This window comes from Strix uralensis, chromosome 5, assembly GCF_047716275.1.
Source record: "Strix uralensis isolate ZFMK-TIS-50842 chromosome 5, bStrUra1, whole genome shotgun sequence".
In the NCBI taxonomy this organism is placed as follows: domain Eukaryota; kingdom Metazoa; phylum Chordata; class Aves; order Strigiformes; family Strigidae; genus Strix; species Strix uralensis.
Window position 1 is genome coordinate 74,628,619 of NC_133976.1, and position 17,174 is coordinate 74,645,792.

The following is a 17,174-nucleotide window of genomic DNA, read 5'->3' on the forward strand; positions in this document are numbered from 1 at the left end:
GGCGCGGGCGCTCGCGCGCGGCAGATCGCCATCTTGTGGCCGGGGCCGGCTCTCGTCCTCAGCGCGCTTCGTGAGGGGAGCAGGGGGCCGCGCTGCCTTTCCTGCCGGGGCAGCGCCTTCCTTCGCGGCAGCGGCCCCCGAGGCCGAGCAGGGGGGAGGCAGCCAGCTCCGCACGGCTCTCCCGGCCTGCCGTCGGGCGGGCGGCGAGCCTTGGGGGGTCCGGCTCGGACGTCAGAGTTCAGGGGCGTTGTGTGCAGGAGAAGTGATTTTTTCCCTTGTGCATAGTGTTCTTAAGGCTTTGTTGGGAATACCGTGTTCAGCTTCAAAAAGAGCTGATCTTCCAAGAAGTGTCATAGCATGTTTAACTTGGAGAGAAATGGTGAGAAACTTGCTTATAAGGCCCTCAAGTACCTTCCTTTGGCAATGCTTTGGGCTCCCCATCAAGGTCGCTTTCAGCTGTCATTTGTATAAAGCTATTTATAAAATCTCAGAGTTTTTCCAGGTTTGGACTGGTAGAGAAGGGAGAAGCAGAAGGAGGCAGGAAACAGCTGGCCGAGCAGAGGGGAAGGGGGGCCTTGCAGCAGGGAGACTGGAGGTCATGGCTCTCAGGTGGAGGTGGCTTAGGGGAAGCCTTGTGGTGGGCCCCTCAGGTCGGTTGTACTTCTTATGATTGACAGTTATGGCACCAGCATTTCATCATAGGAATACATGGTGGGGATTCAAGGCATTAGTAGTAGTAGTAGTATTACCACCTTCTGTCATTTTGTGATGCAGAAATGTTCAGGACCATTTTCAAACGATGTGCTGATTCTCCAGCAATTCTGTTACTGCTTCCATTGTTTATGGCAAAATTTAAAGCAATCTTCATAACCTAGAATAGCATTTGTTTGTTCTAGCTATCAGGAAGCTTCTATTTCCATTCTGCAGGTACATTAACTGGAAAAAATTAGAACTGTTCTTTACTAAGCAGTGTCAAATGGGGTATTTGTCATATCCATGCTGCTTCCTGACTTGTTCCTATTTTGTTAATTTTTACTGTTTTTTCTTCCCATGTATGTGAAAATGCTTATTATAGAAATAAGTAACTTACATTTTTTCATATTGCAATTATGTTACAATGCAGGGAATCGCCTTGATTTTGGGCCTTGAGGACATTTTACTATTATTTCAGGCACACTCTAAACACAATTAAAAAACTCGGAACTCAGACTTGCTTTCCTTCCTCCAGCTCAGGTGCTCTGTGACCCCCCAGCCTTACGGAAGGGTTTCTGTTTGGAGTCTGACCCAGCTAACCCAACACCTACAGTCACGTGAGCTGTATCAGGGCCACGGAAAACAACTGCCTCAAAATCTGCGAGAAAAACGCGCAGGGTTGATACGAGCCCGCCGGCTGCGTTCTTCTTTTATAGGCGTGCCTCTGAGCGCGGGAAACCCGCTCAGGCCGGCGCCCGCCTCGGGAGAGGGGCCTCCCTCCTCCCCTCCCCGCGCCCCGGTGCCCGCCGTCAGGCTGCAGCTCCGGGACCGCGCGGGGCGGGGCGAGGCGGGGCAGGGCAGGGCAGGGCCGGGCCGCCGCCCCGTGGCCGCTGCCGAGGCGGAAGGGGCGGCCGCGCCGCCGCGCCTCTTCCCGCCCCCTCGGGAAGTCACGTGACGGGAGGGCGGCCCTGCCCCTCGGCGCGGGCCGTGACGCGCGACACAAACTGCGGTGACGCGGGGCCCCCTCCCCGCCCCTCCATCATGGCGGCGGCGGCGGCGGCAAATTAGGGCAGAGCTCGTACCGCTTCGCGCGCGCGCGCGGGCGCCCACCACCCCCGGCGGACCGACCCGGAGCAGCGCCGCTCCTCGCCCGGCCTGCCCGCCCCCTCCTCCTCCTCCCCCCCGCCCCGCGGCGCTCGCAGGTGAGGAAGGGGGTGGGGGCGGGCGGGAGACTGACTGATCTATTTATTTATTTATTTACCCATTTATTTATTTATTTTCCCTTCGCGCCCCCGCCCCGCCGGACGAGGGGGGGGGGGAGCGGGCACGAGGGCGGCGCGGCCGTTGGGCAGCTCGGCGGCCGCGCGCCTCCTCCTCCTCCTGCTCTCGCCCCCGCCCCCCCGCGCCGCGCTGTCCGTGAGGGGCGGGGGGGGATCCGGCCGCGGGGTCGGTGGCCGCAGAACTTCCCTGCGGGGGCGGGGCGCGGCGCGACCACGCCCCTGGGCGGCCGTTGCCCCCGCCGTGTCCGCGGATGAAGGACGCGTCTCTCCGTCCAGCCGCGACCGGGGCGGCCCCGAGGGCCGGCGGCGGTCCCCGTGCCCCCACCCCGGCGCGTCCTTCCCCGGCGGTCTGTGGGCCGGGCGCCGCGGTGTGGGAGACGAGGCTGTGCCCCCTCCACCCCTCACGCCCACCCGCCTCTCGGCAGCTCCTGAAGGGCGGCGGCAAGGGGAGCCGGCGGCTCCTCCGCTGCAGGGGCTGCGGCCTGCCTGCCCGCACCTGCCGCTCTAGCGCGTAGGCTGTGACTCCAGCGCGGACCCCGCCGGCTGACTCATCCCGGCTTTTTGCTCCTTGCCGTTTCTGCCCAGATATAAATATCTCATTCATCGCCGTAGTAACTGAGTAGCTTACGCTGCACTCTCGCAGGCGTCTCGTCTGCTCCGACTCCGCGTTTGTCTGGCGCTGTTGGAACTTAGAGCGAGCGCAGGGCTTCTGCCCTACCTGCCTGTACTCTTGTTCGCTTCTAAATCCAAATAGCACTTGGCAAATTAAAAAAGAAAGTGAATGAAAGCTTGTTAATGAAAGCTGCGTTTGTCATGATTGAATATTGTGGTAAGATGGTTTAAAGCTGGAAAGGATTGAGGACCTTTATAGTAGATAACTCATACAGTTTTTGTTTTTCTTCCTAGAAGAAAAAACAAACCGTTTGCCTAGAATGCACACTTAATTACATTTCCCTGTAAGGTCAACTAAAACCACTGCCCAGATAAATGACTATCATATTTTCCAGTATTTCTATCCATTAAGTGCCACTAGAGGATCGGTAGTGGATGCAGTATTGATTCCTTTCCAGTAGGAATTGACATGTTTGAACTCAGTAGTTCTCAATTGATTAAAAACAATCTCTTAGTCATACCGTCATATATTGTTGCAAAAGTACTCTGAAGAATTTATCTTAAAATTTGATAGTGATTGGATGCTTTGGAAAGTCCTACCTGTCACGTGAAGTGTTTTCAGAGACAAATTGCTGCAAGGTGAAACAAGTCCACACATGCAAGTCTCATCCAAAATCTCTACACGAGCCTTCTGGTAAGGGTGCAGAGTGCTTGAATATTTTCCATCTTGTTGATATGGGGTGTGGTTTTACAGACCTGCAACTCCTCAAAATTCAGTACATTTGAATAAAGAGCTTCATATAAATGTAAGGCTGTAGATTAAAGTGAACTGAGCGTGGTTACCTGTTGTGGAGATTGATATCAGGAGGATGACCCATACTTGTGGATGTATCAGTGGCATGCTGCCCTAAAAATTATTTGAACTCCGGTGCTACCATTTTGTTGCCTTGCTAAATCTCCCTGTCCGAGCTTGGGTGAACACTTGCTGACTGAGACCACACGTGCTTTGAAATATCTCCAGCAGCAGGAAGTATTCTGCTGGAGTGGCTGTCTAGGGTGATTAAGTCAGTAGCCGGTAAGTGAGGCTTGGTAACCTGGGCTGTAGGTGGGACCTGCATCCAGCCCTAGATTGACTCCATTTTCAAGTGGGACTTAACTACAGTCACGGTGGTGGTGGTATTTGTAAAAATCAAGCAATCTGTGACTGGCTACTGTTTCTGGACCTATGTTTTCAGTGCATTAGAAATTGGTAGGGATAATGATCACCTACTGTTTTGTTTATAAACATGCAGCAAAATAGTTTGTAAGGCTACAGCTCTAGATGCAAAAGGCAAGTTTCAGACCTGCAACTGTCAAATAGATGCACAGTGGATCTTAGTGGCAGCTGGTGAACTGTATCATAAACTGTTGCATTTTGGCTTTTGAATGAGACACAGTAAACACAGCTTGATGCACGGTAGGATTTTGCAGGTAAGGATTAAAACATAGAGGCTCATTGCTAGGGGATTATATTCACTGTATTCATTGGTAGACTTGAGTTGCCCGTTATCTAACATATAACTCTTCTATGGATTAGGATGTGACAGATTGCATGAGGAAATGTCAGTCTGACTGGAACTCCTGTTCTCAGGTTGGTTGAGCAGCTCAGCTCACATGAAACAAGTGACAGCAGGGTCAGAGGAGTAGCAAGCTAAGTAAGTTTCAACAGGTGTAGCCTTTTATTCCCCCAGGGGTGCAGGAATTGAGAAAGGTGAAATTTCTTCTAGAGTGGTAATAATTTTGATCTCTAGCTTTTTAAGAGGCAGTATTCTTGCAGTGGATCTGTTACACCAGAAGTAACACTCTTGCCCTTGCTTTGAGGCTTGTGTAGTCTGTATAATGCCTTATTTCCTCTCTTCTGTTACATCTCCCATACAAGCCTTTCTCTTAAGCGGTTTCTGGACTCTCTTTCATTTTTCCCCTGTAGTGGAAATCTCTCCTTCCTTGATCTGGTCTCTCAAGCTGCGTGTCCTTTTTTATTCCCACTCATTCCTGAAAAATGGCCTTTTCTGAGATATTTACAGTATCTGAGTCAATATTTCTCTATTTCTTTTTGTAAACAAAACCAGTCATTCACAATTCAAAATGAGTAATTCAGTTGCTGTGCTGTGGACTTCTGTCAAAGGAAGACCAGAGATGCTGAAGTGCATTTCCAGTTTGACATTTTTTCCTGTGTGAAGCTGAAGATATTTCTTCTGTTCAAGTTCTTAAGTCTCCCTTCTCATTTCAGTTATAAAACTACCTCTCAGAATATGTGATGTAAAAGTGGTTACTTTATTTCATCCAGAGGTTTTTTACTTCATTCTTTTCCCAGGGAAACATTAACCACTATTTAAATAAGCTGTGGTCTGATTCTCTCTTTTTTTTTTTTTTTTTTTTCCCTCCTCCCTCCAGAGGTGCTGAGCTAAGCATGCTGAAATTTTCATGAATTAGGCTTCACTGTTGCACATGGATCACTGTGCTGGTATGGAGTCTTATGCTTGTTTTGATCGACTGTTTTTTTCTGTCATTTTCTGCATTGATTTGGAATTATATTTTGAAGAATAATCTTTGTTATATGTTCAGACTTGTTCTTTGATCCACAGTGTGGTGTCTCGGTGTCTCTGGACCATCCATCAGACTGATTCTTTCAGGACAGGTCAGTTCAGGTTGTCTGGAAGGGTTCCCATTCACTGTGTAGGCGTGAGAAGCGTGTTGTTTTCAGGACTGGATCTCTACTGAACAAACCAGAACTGAAATGTGCTGGGGAGCTTTTGTCTTTTTGGTGAATGGCATCTTTCACACCTGGTGATGTGAACATGTGATGTGATGATGGCATCTGAGGATCTGGTCTGAAGAGCAGATCTATTGTTAAAGGATCCTAAAGTCTTCTGAGCAGTTATTTTTTTCCAAATCTCCTTGCTTTATGAAAGTCTCAGTTTATGGGAACAGCTGAAGGGTAACTGTGTATTGTGCAAAAGCTGTGCTTATCCTCTCCTATAATTTATTACATTTCTGAAGCATGATACGTTGCCTGTGGAGTTCTCTGGGATGGAAGAGGCAACATAAATGGAGGATTACTACTCCAGAGGAAAAGGGATGAGTATTGACTCAAAGTTTCGACCAGTTCCTGAATTCATGTATAAATCACTACTTTGGTTAAGCCATAGCAAAGACTCAGCTGAATCTTTCTGGTACAGGATTTCAGGCATTTTGAAATGCATGGCAAGAGGCAGGGCTTCCAGGGTATAGTCTTCATGAGAGAGTCCTCTTCCGTTTTTAGTACTGAATGAGTTTCAGAAATGAGAGTTGCTAAAGATTAAAGAAAGACTGCTTAGCCAATTTTACACCGACTCTTTTCCTTTTGCAGCTTTTTGTTTGACATAAATTTTTCTTTGCCAAGCTACCTACTCACACAGTAACCATGCCACAGCACAGTTATAGTTCTGTTTATCCTCAGTAACCAGTTGTACTGCTATTAATCTGAATTCCTTTCCAGGGAGGAGGAGGGTTAGAAGTTAGCCCAGACATCTTGCATAGCTAGATAGGTCAATGCTTTTCTTTCGCTTGCTCTGTTCATGATTATTATTTTTAATCTTGAGGCTTCATTTGCCAGTTGTGCTTTGTTTTGGGAACCTGGTTCTCTCTCTTAGTCTCAAGGCATTTGCAGTGAAATTGGGAACCCTCTCGAGATGTTCCAGCTCCTGTGCCTTGTATATAGCATTTTTCTCATTCTAACCGCTTTAAACTTGGTTTAAATTTTTCTTCTAAATGTGAGTGCAGTCTCACCCTAGTAAATTGTCTAGCTTTTTCAGTATCTGTTAAGTAGCTATTCTGTATCATGAACTTTTTTGCGCACCTTTCATTTAGACATCCATTCTCATGGCCAAGAATGGGCTACTGCGTTTTTGGGAATGACTCTTTGAAGTGATGGAGAACTTAATTTTAAGAGTTTATCTTAAATCCCTAAGTATTTGATTCATCAAGTTGATAGCACATTGGAATAGTTATCCAGACTGTTCCTAATGCAAAGAGCTAAAACGTGTTGGTTAATCTGAAATTTCCTTTCAATCTGTTGTATGGCTTTTTCCCCACTTCTGTGTTGTTTTCTGAGATTTATTTTTTTTTTTACCTTGTCCTTTATTGACTGTTTTTAATTTCTTGCTAGCTCAGTTTTTCCTCCTGTTCTTATTTGGATATTTGAAGAAAGTGACAAAACAATTAGAGTAAAACTAGGAAGTTCTTTGGCCAGATGTTGCTGTTAGATGTGGATTTCTGGTTTATAAGTATTAATGTCTCGGTGAGAAATCCAGGACACACAACCATCTGTTCTTCCAATCCCTACAATGAATGTGGAATTTCCTCTGACCATATGTTTTCCATTGCTGTTGGAACAGTAAAATGAATTTGAGGCAGTTGTGGTCACTTTTTCTGCATCAAAACTTTTAAGTATAATAGTCAATCTGAGAAAGCAGAGAATCAGGAAAATACTCATCAGAGGCTTAGGGGAAGAACATCTCCTCAGAACCTGTCTTTTTACCTCAAGTTTTAGTTAACTAATTCTTCGGAATCCCTCAAAACCTCTTTGCGTGAATATATGTGTATTTTTGTGTGTGGTTGAGTTGGGAGGCATTAGGAAGCAGACACATGCTGAGGAGCTGTTCAACCTGCTTTAATGTGAGAGTATGTATACCCAGCAGGAGTGAAAAATGCCCCTGCTGGCAGCAGGCAGGCAGGGTGCTGGACTAGGGGGCAGTTGGTTTTACTCTGCACGGTTCTTATTGAAATAAGAATGCATAGGGTATCAGGGCAAAAACCTGGATATTACTTCACGATTGTTACATAATTCTTTGTTATGTATGAGTTCATGACCTATTGCAGCCTTATAAAAAAAGAAACTAAACATTCTATTCTTTCCTTAAGTCTTCCTCAGTTACCCAGAGAAAACCCTACCTGACCTGTAACAGCACTGCCACATTGCAAGCCAACCCGATGGCGTCCTCTACTGCTGTGCCTGTAGGATTTCACTATGAAACAAAGTACGTAGTTCTCAGCTACCTGGGACTTCTATCCCAAGAGAAGCCACAGGAACATCCTCCTCCTTCAACTCAAGGTAATATTTGCACATTCATCTGTACCTATTTACATATGCAGCTGTATTTGCAATTAGTTCTTCAGCTCTTTGTGTGCTGATGTAGAATGTTAACCTGATGTTTAGTGTAAAGTATCTCTTATTCATTTAAAATAATGGGAAAAGTTGCTGATGGAAACAAAGCTATTTGTATTTAGATTACTGTTTTAATTTGAGATATGTCAGGGCCGATTGGTGTTTATGAAGCTAATGAGTGGTTTTAGTAGCTGTCTTGAGGTTAGGAGGGATGGATATGTATTATCTTTGTTGAGCCATCTTGAGAATTTGAGCCCCTGCTTGCTTTTTTTTGGAGGCAAGTGGAAGTAAGCAGGGGTGAGGTGGTGTTTAGGGGCATAAACTCTGAGTGATGGCTTGAGCAACCTCATGTGCTAAATAGCTTTGCCCTATTATGTTAACGCTTCTGTTGTCAGTCAGTGATAGTGCAGAGATGGTAGCATCAAAGTTATGACAGAATTTATTTTACCAGTTTGGCAGTAAAGCTTATAGCATATGCTGGTTATATGTAATCTATAAAATTAATCTCAGTATATTTAAGGTATGTCTGTTACTTCCACTTTGGCTGCGTCTGTGGTCCATGAAAGGAGAGGTACCTTAGTGCACCAAGATGCTGTTTCATAAAACTCTTTGTTGGAAAACGTGCTTATTTTAGCAATAATGCCTCATTCTGAATATCCCACCTGGGATAACTGGGCTATAACTGGAAATGTAGTGAGTACATATAGAGCTGAAATGTGGAAGAGTCTGCTTTGTTCTGTAAATGCAAGATTCAGAAAGGAAACTGTTGGTCTTAAAGCTTTTTTTAATAATTTGGCTGTAGTTACCTTTGAAATATTTGCAGATTGAGGGGAAACCTTTTAACTGATTCTTATTACTGAAATAAGGTATTTGAATTAAAGAAATATTTGAATTAAAGAGCAATATTAAAACTTGATAGAGGCAGCTACAAATGCTTTAATAAGAATTTTGTAGTCAAGAGGACTTTTAAGCTCTTGAGTAAGGATAACTGTTGAGTCTACTTTTCAGATGTTATTATTTATATATGTTAGCTTGTGTGACAGCAGGCTGTAGTTGGATTTGCTATTAAAATACTCTAAAGCATTGATACTTTCCAAATCTGCTCTTTCATCCTTGTTGCTCTAAACCTTTGTTCTATACAGGAAATTCTCCTACATTTTGCCCACACTCACTCCCCCCAAAAAACAGACAGTGACTGCAACTTCTCCTCTCCTGGTTATCTTTCACTGTAATTAGATCTCTCTTTCAGTGTTTTTGCTGCTTTCTGATCAAAGCCTCTGGATAAAATAATTTTCCCTTTCTTTTAATCTGCCATGTTGTTTCTCACTCTGTTTTGTAATGCCTTGGATGGACTTCAGGCTGTTATTGAACTGAGTGTAAACACTGTCCTTCTGCTTCAGGACTTGTTTCATTCTTTCCTAACTCACTTTTCCTGGTGCTTTTCAGGTTTCCATGCTTCCAACAGCTTTCATTTGTCTGACAGTTACTTTTAAAAAATCCTTTCTCCTCCTTGTTGCTTGTAATTGAACAGTTGTTTCAGCTGCACTGCCAGGATATGTGTGGTAACAGCCGTGTGTTTATTTTGAAGTACTGTATGCATCTTGTTTGAATAATAAGTAGTTTATATATACAGTCTGTATCTCCTTGTTGTCTGGCATGTGGCTGATGCCTACTTGTGGAGAGCTGTACCAAAGCACTCTGCTCTATATGCTCTATGTTCTCCCCTAGGGAGACAGCGAGAGAAGCAGCAGCCCATAATGGATATTTCCTGCACTGCCTAATGCACTGCTGGACGGTAGCTTGGTATTGCAGTAACAAGCATGGTCTGAGAAACCTGTTAGAACAAGAGAGATGTGAAAGCCAGTAAATGAAAATGAATAGTTGTTGTGTAGAATCCCATCACAAGGAGGAAACTTCTGGTAACGAAGACATATGAGGGATAATAACAGCATGATATTACATTGTGCTTAGTGTGTTTTTCGAGCACTGTCACCAGCCATTGGTGCGATGTCTCGACTGATCCCAAGTTCCTTTCATTGATGTTTTTTGCAGTACTTTAAAACACTGGTCAGTAGTCTATCTATGGCTGAACACTGTTGATTTATGAATTGAGAGGATTCTGATACAGAGTACCTGTCACTTAAACTTATTTTGCTTTAATTTGGTTATTGTGCTGACAGACCTTTCATGGGAAACATCTGAAGCAATGATTTTGGCTATTGCCTGTTTCTGTTTTAGTTGTAGAACACTTCTCCATTTTATGTTTTTCATTCATATGAAGTATTGACTATGGTATATGATACTTTCTCTTCATATATTTTTCTTAGATCCAAATAAGCCCTTACTCTTTGTCTGATTTCTGTATCATATTACAATATAAGGAGAGTATTCAGAAAGGCTAGTTTAACTGGTAATGTTAACCTCTTTCTTCTCCTTCAGTATCGGAGAGTGATGGACTCCTCTAGAGGGCGGTTCAGAGCAGGATCCTAATTACAGCCACCTGGTATCACCGGCTGGAGGATCTTCTCTCTATTGCATGTATTCAGAACGTGGGGAAATACGGCACACTGGAGGTGTAGTTAGTATTTCTGTACCTCCCTTGAGTCTCCTTCTAGAGAGTCTCCCAGATTTCAGTGAAGTTTCAGCACTCCAGTTAAACTAGAGAATGTATCTGATGGTCAAAAAAACAACCAGAAAAGTGATCTTTCCCAACAGGAGTGGTACTGTTTTATCTCTGCTAGAACTGGTAGGAGAAATTCAGTGCTTTTGTCCATTCCCCTCCCTTTCCTCATACGATCATATCCCACAAAACTCTGCTTTCCTGTATTTCATACTAGAAAGCAGTTCTTCTGATAGATGTGGTTTTGTTCTGAAAACTCAGATAAGAGCAAGTCTTTAAAGTATTTGTTAGATTCCAAGTTAAAACTTCTCTTTTTTTGCAGACATAATATGCTTTATGAGACCAATGGTTTTCAGAGGGATTTTATTTAGTGAAGAGAAAATTCAGACAAATTACATAGAGACTTACCTCACTATATTTCCTTTTGGATCCTTTTGGTTGGTCTTGATTTCATTGCAAGAAAGATGGCTTCAGTTATAAGAGCTAAAACCACTTCTGGCTTCAAGCAAAGAAGGACAATCTAAGTCAACATCTGAATACTGCATTGAATTTTTTATTTAGATAGCTTCTCTTCAGTGCAGGGACTGAAGAGAGAACCATATGCAGTATTCCAGGCTCTTGAAGAAGAGTTTTATTGGACAAACCAGTCTTTTATCATTACAGCTCTATAGTATTCCGTAGTTGATTTCAGTGTAGTATTCTGTAGTGGATCTGAGTGTCTCCAGAAGAAAATCCACCAGTTTAACTGGGCAATAGTTTGAGAGATTATTCCTATTACAATTTTGGCAGGACAGTGATTCTGCATAGCACTCACTTCAGTTTATTTAAAGCAAAGTCCATTAGCAGTAAATTCTGTTACATTTTGGTGGGTTTTCAGGTAGGTGAATAATACAAATTGCTCGGATACATCTGATAAAACACACATGATAAGATAATCATCTGTGTAAGTTATGTTGTTTGAGGCAACAGACGAGTACAATTATTTAAAATGTGTGGAAACTCTCAGTTATCTGTTCATTAGATTGTGGAGAGATGCTTTAGTATTTTTTCAGAACTCTTGTAGTATCTGTAACTACTGGTTCATACACAGAAAATAAATACCAAGTACTGGAAAACATTTCTACATTTTTCCCCCCTGAAGTTCCCCCTTGAAGTTCATGCTCATTATAGAAGCTTCCAGTATGTTGGAGTTATTAGTACTACTTACTTTTTTTAAGTGAGTCAAAGTACTTTGTTTTTGTGATTTGATATATTTGTATTATAAATGCTTCTTTGTGCTTCATCAATGAGTAACTTATAGTGCATTTTTGTTTTTTAATTTAAAATCATTCCCCATCATTTGACCCCATTCCATGAGCCTGTGGCTATAATGAAGATTCTGAAGGCAAGTAGTTTTTCTGTGTTTTCCTTGACAAAATGAGAAATCTTAAATAATCCCTTAGCTCACATAGCATCTGGAAGATTTATAATCAGTGCCACTACTGCACGGTGGCATAGATTACTCCAGAGGTGAACAAGGTTTGACTGTTTTACAGTTTCCCTGAGGTGCATGCTGTCCACAGTACTTTATTCCACTTATTGTGCACTATGTTCTTTTGACCATTTATTATCTGTTTCGGAATTACTATATGAAGTGCTGTATATAGTCAATGATCAAGGCATTTTAGTGGTTTCCCACACACATTTCTTCCAGCCGAGCAGTGTTGAGCTGGGTTACTGGAAGAAATGGGTTTTACATTTATTTGTTCACTTGCTTCAGTTAGAAGTGAACTCTGTTACATCTCAGGAAATACGTGTACAGATAGTCGGAGATGGTCAGGTATCATGCGTGTGGGTGAGCTCCATACTCCTTAGTGGCCATGACAAACCTAACAGTAGTACCTCATTTATATGGTTTTGACCGTCATGGGTAGGGTACCTGTCATTGCAAGATTTTCTGTCATCAGGTGACACGGTGGACTGGCTGTTGCAGAATATCTTGGTTTTCTTTGTACTTCATCCCTGATCTTCACTTACCCTTCATAGTACCTACTGTTGGTCTGTCGGCAATGAAGGAGTTCTTGAAGTATTTTTAGATTAGATGGATAACTCATTCCCTTAGAAATTTTCCTCGGAGAGCAAAACATACCTGCTTTGGCTGAAAAGTCACAGGCTGAAAAGGTACATGTTGTAGGTTGGACTAATCCAGTTTGTGGTAATAAGGGAGCTATTTCCTGAACTGAGGCCAGGAAAGGGAGTTTTTGGGGTGTGACTTGGAGAAGTAAGAGGTGGTCCCTCCAGAATGTGAGTTCCCACTTAATTAAGCCTCCTCTCTGCCCACAAAAAACCCCTGTCTGCTAGTTGGGAATGTCTTGTCTCTTTTTAGTTCTTTTTAGTATTTTGGACTTTTTTAGTTTCTTTTAAGCTGAGCCTTCTTAGAGTTTATAAAGAGCTTCTTTTAAGCATTTCTCAAATCAAGGGCTACACCTATGTATGGCAGTCTGTGTTCTGGAGTTTGCTGGGGTAATAGATATACTTTTCATTAAAGGAAACATGAATATGTTTGTAAAGAGATTTTGTATATTCTTGTCACTTCTCGGTGCTTACAGAAATTTTAGGTGCTTGCCTATTCTCACAGTTTTAAAATGTCTGAGATGTTAAAGAAATACTAGAATCCTGCTGAAAGTAAATTTTTAAGTCAATGTTGACTATACAGAAGTTAATTATAGAGACCTAGGAGAACATGAAAACAGAGGTATTGGTGAATTAAAGTTACAAGCATGAAAGAAAAAAAATCAGGAGCAATCTGTGACATCAATGGCTTTCTTTTCATTCCGCTGCATCCACTTGAACTAAAAAGGCATAACACCTTTGCAGTCTCTCCTTATAGTTGCTGTTGTCTCTTACTAGCCGTAGTCAGACGTGCAGGCTCTCTAGTGCAGATGAATGACTTCCCGTCCCTCCTCCTCCTGGGATCAAACCTGGGGAACGAGTTAGTCTTGTAGTGTTACTAAACTTCTGGAATGGCCTTATTGGTGGAGTTTTACCGAAGCATTACATTTATTTAGTAGTCATAACACTGTCTGATGTCAGTGACGCTGCACTCCATGGACTTTTAGAATACACTTTCCCCTGCTTTGCAGATTACCTCCAAATACCTGAAAAACAAAATCTTAACAAGAACATATTTGTGCAAAAGGGAACGTTTTTTTCATAAATAGAAGGCAGAATGCACTAACTTCTCCATGTAAGACTGTGTAACAGAGGGTTGTTTTGTCTTTGGGTTGGGAAGAGGCCTTCCAGCGTCAGTTAACCAAAATCTCGTAATAGGCAAACCCATTTTTTCAGCATAGGAAAGCATTCAATGTTTATGGATCTTAGAGGTACCATTTCTGGTGTGACCATTTGCATTATTAAACAATGAAAATGTGTTTTCATCTACTAGAAGCTATTTTTACTGTTTTATTTTACCCATTTGCAAACTGACTTGGAAGTTGTGTAAAGGAGAAAAAGATACTGCTCCCTTGGGACCTTTGCTGTTGAAATACACTGTTCTCCAACACTGGGTGCAATTTTTGTTGGTAGGGGTCAACATACAGGAGATGCAGAAAGCTGAAGTCCATTGATAATTAGGGGAATAAACAGTGCAAAGTCACTGGTCCGGGAGGGGTAGATTTTTGATGTTTTGGCACAACTGAATAGTCAGGTGCTGTTGGAATCAGCAGCTGCTGCAAAGTTGTGGGTGTTACGAGATGGAAACCATTGACTGCAGCACTGATTATCTAAACAGCTCTTTTGTACGCTGGCAGCAATGGAATTTCTCTTCCTTCCATTTTCCGGGTGACTTATTATCAAGTATGACAGCTTGTCATGTGTGATCATCATCACATTAGTCCCGTGAGAACGGGTGCTCTTCTGAATACCCTTATCCCTTCCATATACAGGGTGAAGCACAGGTTAAAATAAGAGTTTGTACTTGCATATACTTGTTGTGCCTGACTGTGAAGTAGTGGTTAGGTCATTCAAAGAGGCGACCTTAAAGGAACTGACAAGGGATTAGTGAGTGTCTGTTCATTAACCAAAAGGAGGAACAGTTTGCTCCTGCCTGGAATTTATTGATCAGAATGGCAAAGAGAGACTGTTTGAGAAGGGTTTTAAGAAGCTAAATAAAGTTATTATGAACGTAGTGATGATGTTCTGTGTGATTAAGTAGAATGAAATTAAACTGACTATCTGTGGTTTCTTTAAGCTGTTCACATAAATAAATGTAAACATTTTATACTGACTTTTACATTGGTTTAGAAAGATTTTGTCTCTCAGATATCTGTTGAACACAAAGTTTTTAAGCATTAGCACACATTCAGTGGGTTGGTTCTGTGGATTTTTAATTTATTTTGCAAATATAGGAGACCTTGCAAGCTTATTGTCTAGTATTTTTTTAAATACAGAAAATGCACAGTGTACTTTACTCCACATCTGGGTGCGTTAACTAGTATCATTGCTTCTATATTTTCACACACTCTGATATGAAAACTAGTGATGATATGTGTCCATTATGGAGGAAAGGGGAAGGTGATACAACACTTAAAGTGAGTTCAAGGAGATGTAAATAGAGATGAACCAAAGAAAATAGGCAGCTGTTCATAAGACCACCAAATTATGATTTAATATCTTCAAAACAGGAATGAAAAAAGACATGCCAGAAAGCTACACTGGGTGTTGCAGGACTTACCTGAAGATTTGGATGTGAAATGTGATGAGGAAGAAATGAAGTTAGATGATACCAACATTACAGATATAAATCCTTTCCCTTTTTATTTTCTTGAACTGAGTGAGGAACGTCTGTAGAGTGGAAGGATGTCTAGATGCCCAGGCAGAGCTGTAGACAGGTGGTGGTGTAGGTGCAGAAAGTGTGAGATAGGTTGGAGATTTGTCAGTATTTGGGTGCATGAGTGAGAAACTGGAGATGGGCAATGTTATCAGAAGGTCAGCCAGGAGGTGGTGTTTAAATCACGGGCACAAGAGATCATGAAGTCCCAAAAAAGAATTCTAAGGAATATTCAGAAGTAAGAGAGCTAAGAAAATGTGTTTTGGGTAACCCAGTCACTGATACTGTTGAAAGTAGCAGAGTGCAGGGCTGATGAGGACTGATAATTGACCCAAAATGTAGGGAAGGAAATGGCTGGAAGGAGGGGGGTACTTATCAAAGAGAAGCTTTGTGGTCAGTTTTACTTGTTTACTTATTTATTTCAGGAGTAGGTTGATGGAAAATTCACTTTTATATTCATGTGGATATAACATACCAATATTGTCTCTAAGTAGGACATTTTAAGAAACTGAAAGAAAGGAAAAAAAATTTCAGTGGTAGGCTGTTGATTCCGTGCTGTTTGGTAAAAATAAGACAGCAGTTAATTGAACAGTTTTTGTAGTGTGCTTTAAGAGTGGGATTTGGAGACATGCTTGAAAGCTGATGAAAGAAATGAAGATGAGCAAACCCAAAGAAAAAGCAGCTGAATAGTGAGAGTTTTGAGCTGGAACTCTGTCCCAGACATCTAGTCTCTCCATTGGTACCCATCCCATAAAACAGTTACTTGCGTAGTTACCTTGCCATATGACCTTGTGTTGGAAAGGTTGACATTCAGCAGGCAAGTTCCTTAGAGATTCAAATGTATTAAATACCTTGGCTTGTTTGGAAACAGTTTTTTGTCTGTTTTGCTACAGCATAAAAATGAAGATGATTGAGAGTCTATGTAATCCTGAATGTATGGCTGAAACAACTTCTTGTTATCAAATATCTAGAGTCCGCACACGTGATATGTGTTTGTGATCCCATGTCATGTGTACTTTTGGGGATATGCAGCCATTTCAAATTCCTAAATTACTTGGTTAGGATATGAGAATTGACAATTGACTGACAATTGTGTGTGACAACTGACTATTGTTACTTGTGAACCCAGTCTTAAACTATTTCATTGTGGCCTGTAGACTCCTAATGAACAGTGAAATGTTGCACAGTTAATAGATCTTGGGACTCTTCACTGATGTCATTACACAGTTGCTCTGAGTATTTTTTGTAGATTTTGCAGGCATCAGTATCAATTTTATATTTTGCTACTAAAAATCAAGCCTATATCTGCTTTGTTTTGATGTAGTTTGATAATGAGTGTATTAGTTTTAATGACTGCTTGTTTATGTGCCTTGGTTTGATTTTGGTCTTAAATTTAAGCTGTTTGTTTTTAAAGCTGTTACATATTCTGTTTGTGGCTTTACACTCCTATATTTTTTAATATATTCTTATTTAAAGCACCTGTTCTATCTTCAATAAACCTGGAAGTTTATGTGTTTCTGGGTTCACATAATAAAATTTTTGTAATAACTGCCATTAAGGGATCATACTTTCTATGTTGCTGTCTGAAATAGAACTTTCACCTTGAATTCCTTTATAGTTAATATTTCAGTATCATGTTCCATTATCTACCTTATTTGAAATACTACATTTGAATAACTTCTCTGGTTTCTTTTAGGGACTCAACAACAGCTTATGGCACAACATGCTTTGGAGAAAGAGACTTTGGAGAAGATTAAAATAGAAATCGAGGAGGAGCTAAAACGTCTTGATGAAGAAATTTTGGAAGGTGCTCTTCAGATTTTCCCATTTCAATAGATAATCTCTATGCACTATAATGGTGGTGAATTTGTAACAGGTACTCTTAGTTAAAGAGATTTTTGGATACATTGAATTTCTTTACCCTCCTCCCCCCACAAGATTTCTACACATTGTCACCTGAAGTAAAGTAGTTAAATG

General features: G+C 41.9%; 1 protein-coding gene across 8 annotated transcripts in view; it reads left to right on the forward strand.

Moving 5' to 3' along the window:
- Positions 1-1,695: 1,695 nt before the first annotated feature.
- Positions 1,696-17,174, forward strand: part of BCL2L13 (BCL2 like 13) — a 45,492-nt gene continuing 30,013 nt past the window's right edge. The window contains exons 1-4 of one of the 8 annotated variants that reach the window (XM_074871720.1): positions 1,702-1,895; positions 5,019-5,088; positions 7,527-7,716; positions 16,894-17,004. In XM_074871720.1, coding sequence (XP_074727821.1) covers positions 7,596-7,716; positions 16,894-17,004 — 232 coding nt within the window. In that variant the 5' untranslated portion in view covers positions 1,702-1,895; positions 5,019-5,088; positions 7,527-7,595. Of the gene's footprint in view, positions 1,896-5,018; positions 5,089-5,237; positions 5,263-7,526; positions 7,717-15,059; positions 15,123-16,893; positions 17,005-17,174 lie in introns of those variants that run through there. The other 7 variants (XM_074871724.1, XM_074871725.1, XR_012629307.1 and 4 more) reach the window with 7 other exon arrangements.